The sequence below is a fragment of the Micromys minutus genome (genome assembly GCF_963924665.1).
Source record: "Micromys minutus genome assembly, chromosome: 21".
In the NCBI taxonomy this organism is placed as follows: domain Eukaryota; kingdom Metazoa; phylum Chordata; class Mammalia; order Rodentia; family Muridae; genus Micromys; species Micromys minutus.
Window position 1 is genome coordinate 3,985,081 of NC_137956.1, and position 4,878 is coordinate 3,989,958.

Consider the following 4,878-nt stretch of genomic DNA (forward strand, 5'->3'; position numbering starts at 1 on the left):
TTGCAATCTGTTCAACTTGCTATGCAGACTTTCCTACCAGCTACTAGACATGACCTGTCCTCAACATAGGAGTAATGTCTCACACAGTTTCCTTATTTAGATTATTTCTGGATTCATAGACAACACTGTAGGGGTAGGACTTTGGTTTAGAAGCTATTTATTTTAAATTAACAATACAAAAGAGGAGAGATCTTTGCACTAAAGTTCCCCTCCCAAGACCAACCCAGGGGTATTTAAAACAAAGTCTCTGAAGAGAACCTGACAGGAAGCCTTCAGCCAAAATGCAGAGACCCTGGTCACATGTCCCCTCCCTTATTTTCCCAAATAACAGTATTTCTTGTTCCAGCTCTCTCAGGAAGCCGAGGAAAGCCTGTTAGGGAAAGAACTAGAAAGTAGCCACATTCACCAGCATCAGCTCACAAAGGGCAACTTCCCCACTGTCCAATAGCAGCCCTTTCATCCTAAGGGACACATGGAGTCTAGAGCCCCAGCTACCCACCCCACACTGCCCCAGTAGGTCCTGGTATTTTCCTGCCACACGGTCAACAGTCTTACAGTGTGTCTCATAGCTCAGTCCCATAGATGGCTTTGTGACGTAAATATTCTTCTAAACACTGAAGAACATTATCATCCACCTTTGGATCAAACTTGTTGGCCAAGAGATGATGGTTCCGAAGTATCCAGTGCAGGTCCCCTGACCCATAAACACAGACAGCCCGCTGGTGGATTCCTGAGCAAGACGTATAAGGTGCCCCATTCTCAATGTCTCCTTCATGGTCCTGCCACTTGGTCAGTCTTGCAATGGATCTCATGTCTGATAGGTCAAATTTGCGGTGCAAGGGATCTGATCCAGGCATCCATGAGGCACGCTGGAGGGTGGCCCAAAGGTGCTCATCCGGACTATAGGTGTCTTTTACCCAGTCGATCAGTTGCTGGGCTTTTGAGTTCCTTAAAACATGTTCAATGAAAGCCCGAGAAGCCACCATGTAAGCATTCCCAGTGAACATGGTTATGTTATTTGGTGGCGGGGTCTTTTTCTTGCTGGTTAAATACAATGTGTCTGTCACCTCAAAGTGATATTCCCAACGGTATGTTTTATGTGGCGGTGGTACTTCTGACTCCATACTGTTCTGCCCATTCAATAGCTTGAGGGCCTTGACCATCTCAGCATTGGTTTTGATGGGAAAGTCTGTCCCACAGGTGTTCAGGAGGTATTTCCATGGCACGGGGCTCTGGAGCAAGTCTTCCATGCAGTTTAGGTCAGCCTGCACCCTGGACCAGGAAGCGTAGACCACTGACACTAGCTTACTAGCTATGAAGACATTGGGGAAACATGACACAATAGCCCTGACCGCCTGCTTGAAGCTTTCTGAAGACTTCTGGTCCACGTGGACACAGTATATGTTCTGAGGGGTGTATACTGCTCGCAGCAGCCTTTCAAAGTTCTCAATCTTCTCGTGAACCACCATGGAGTATGCAATGGGGAAGCTGGCCTCTTCTTTGCTCAGTGGGACCTGTACAAACCTCCTCTTGGTCTTGAAGTGCTCGCAATCTGCTGTCATGCTAAGGTAGTCGTCCTCTGTGAAGAGCTGCTGCGTCTTTCTAATTTCCAGGTTATTCAGCAGAGCCTGGGTCACCGCTTTCTGCTCCCCTCGAATGACCCCTGAACAGTTGATGGAACTCTTTGCTGGCAGCTTCAGGCTCTTGTACAGGAAGTCCCTGCAGTACTGGCCTTGAAATTCCTTTGAGTCCAGATCCATGACATCAAAATCACACTTCAGCCGGAGGGACAGTTTCAGGGCAATGATGGCCAGCAGCATGTAGCAGCCCAGGGTCCATGCACGATAGTGCCAACAGAGCCTCCTCCATGAGACCATTGTCACTTGTGGGGACCATCAAGCCTCGCCCAGCAGAGGAAGAGGTGGGCTCTCTGGACAGAACAAAGAGCCTCTGATTATAAACTAAACATGTTCCCAGTAATGTCAAGTTCAACTCTAAAGTGATAGCAGAAGAGATCTCTTCTCTGGAGAAACAGCTTAGTGAAAACCAGGCAAGGAGCCCATCCCCCAGGCTCACTGCCCTACAAAGAATCGGGCCAGTTCCAACCTTACCTCTGGGCTCCCTGAGTTAAAGGTGAAATGAGCTGGAGGAAGTGCCCACCCTTCATCCGCTTTCCTCCTTCCCACCCCTCCTGCCCTAGAATGAACTTTTATCCGGGGTCTAGAATCTCTAGGTCTGGAAACAAATTACATAAAATTGACTCAACCATCAGTTCTTGACTCAAGCCCCTTTAAAAGAAAGCAGTATTTCTTGCTTCTGTTTGTTAATCTCTATATTAAGACTTTTCACATCCCATATCATTCAAAACTCAGATCCTGTCTCTTGCTAACCTTTCATTTTAAAACATCCTTAAAGAAATACTAAATAGCTGGACATGGTAGCATACACCTTTAATCCTAGCACTCGGGAGGCAGAGGTAGGCAGACTTCTGAGTTTGAGGCCAACCCATCTACATATCGAGTATAAGGCCAGCCTAGGCTATAAAGAGAGATCCTGTCTCCAAGAAACCAAAAAAGTAAAAGAAAAAAATAATAAAAGAAAATAAGTTGAAATATAAAGCAATCAATATTGTCTGAAAATTAATAGTAGTCAGAGGTGAGCATGATTATGTGTGCAGAATATTTACTATCGTCTGTAAACTAGGATAATTTCTGTACACTGTCCCATTTAACCTGCACAGCCAACTAGTCATCACTTGACTCTTTTTCTATGACAGAAAAGCAGAAGCTGAGCTCTTCTCAAATATCACTCATGTTAGAAGACTGGAGATATCTCCACTCTGCCTTTCCAGGTCTTTATGTCTAGAAACGAGCCCAGTGCTTAGTCCACAAACCACACCACTTTCTAACCACAGCACAAGGTCTTGAATACCACCAAAGAAACCAGATTTACAGGGGAAGAAAACCTACCCCCCTTCCCAAAAATAAATTAGAAGTATAATGCATCCTTCCAGCAGGTTCTGTTCCTCTGATTCGTCTCTTTGGGAACATGCAATTATATTCTGTTCAATAGTAACTTGGGGATAAGATTTAAGAAGAAGGAAAATGCAGAAAGCTCTCACCTTTGGGACTTTCTTGGCCGCCTAGGGGAGCTTTCTCCAATGTCCGTGAGTCTGGGGAGTGAAGGCTAGTTTGGTTCCATGGAGTTACGAATAACATTACAGTCTTAGCCTTCTTACCTCTGAGACTCCAAAAGAGCTCACCTAGGCTCCTGTTAGACCTATACAAATGAGAGAGCAGCAGGTGGCTCTGTCACTCACCTTTTGACTTCCTGTTCTCAGAAGAGGGAGTGAACTTAGGCAAACCATTCAGAACTGTATTCTCAAACACTAGTCACTCTGGGAGGTGAAGGAGACAGGACCAGTGCTGGCCACACCTGAGAAAGCAATACAGCGTTTCAGTCAGAAGAGCCCAGTTTTTGCCTGTGCTCTCCTGCCCTGGCACTGTTCACTAGAAACTCAGTGCTCAAGTGAACCTTTTCATCTCCCACCCAATACACAGCTATCACAGGTGGACTCTGTCCCCTTGAGATAGCATAAATCATAAATACCAGGGATCTCTCTCTCTCTCTCTCTCTCTCTCTCTCTCTCTCTCTCTCTCTCTCTCTCTCACACACACACACACACACACACACACACACACACACACACACGAAAACCAGTTCATCCTTGACAGCAATTACTGCTGAGTCAAGAGGAAGAATCAAAGGATTCAAAGAGAAAAAAGGAGACAAATTAATTTCCTTGTTTTCAAGTGATATGAACCTCCACATACAAGACCTGAAACTCCGCTAGTAAACACCCTTTGCCAAGGAGGAAGATACAAAATCAACAACACACTGTTAGAAAATGTCAGGAAGCCAGTACCAATCATAACAGTCCCCAAACCGAGCAAATCCAACTAGGACTAAAGCTTAGTTAGCCAAAGACATTAACAATCAGCTGGGCATGGTAGGGATGGAGCCTTTAATCCCAGCACTCAGGAGGCAGAGGCGGGTGGATTTCTATGCATTCATGGGCTACATAGTGATTTCCAGGCAGCCAAAGCTACATAGTGAGACCTTGTCTCAAAAAGACAAACTGAAGAAAGTATGAAGAAATGCATGCTAGGTTTCCCGCACCAATGCATGTACAGTAAAGGAAATGCTGACATGGCAGCTCCATGGTACAGGTAACAGGAAGGTTTTTATGCCAGAAATGGGGGGGGGGGGAGCAGGGCAGGGAGAAAAGATGGACCAGGAGAGAGAAAATATCCAGATACATGTTCAAAGCAGAAAGTCACACTTTGGACCTAGCCAGGGCTGTCTGCTGGAGAAGGGTGACTGGAGAGGCAAAGGGAAAAGTGTGTTGTCCCTTATAAAGAGGATGGAAGCCTGGGGAGGTGAAAGAGCTAGGGGTGCTCGTCTGAAATGTCTAACAAGTAGGGGCTGAGAGCTCCTGGAGGCCAGCATGGGCTTTGGTATGCAGCCACAAACAAATGCCAACGGCATTATATGCCAACGGCATCACATGCCCTTTTTGCCAGAGGTAAGGGAAATGGCTCCTTTTGGCAGATTGGAAACTGCTTTTCAAGTCCCCAAGGAATGTTGGCTTTTATCTAGAAATTCTCCTGTAGTCTGGTTTGAACTCATTTCTAAACACATGGCCAGCCTGGCATCTAAATACAGGCTGTCTGAGACCTAACACTAAAGAAAGACACTTGAAGACAGAAAGGCTTCACGTTTGGCAGACTGTTGAGAAATTGCCATTCAGAAAGTGCCCTACAAATTCTTTGTAATATTCATCTAAATTTGTATGGAACTCTAAAGAGAAATGGGGAG

At 45.7% G+C, this 4,878-nt stretch overlaps 1 protein-coding gene across 1 annotated transcript; it reads right to left on the reverse strand.

The window, feature by feature from the left end:
• Positions 1–563: 563 nt before the first annotated feature.
• Positions 564–1,877, reverse strand: GCNT3 (glucosaminyl (N-acetyl) transferase 3, mucin type; the record flags this gene model as incomplete). Its single annotated transcript, XM_080934029.1, has 1 exon — positions 564–1,877. The coding sequence occupies one exon, from the start codon at positions 1,875–1,877 to the stop codon at positions 564–566; it is 1,314 nt and encodes a 437-aa protein (XP_080790155.1).
• Between the last annotated feature and the right edge of the window lie 3,001 nt (positions 1,878–4,878).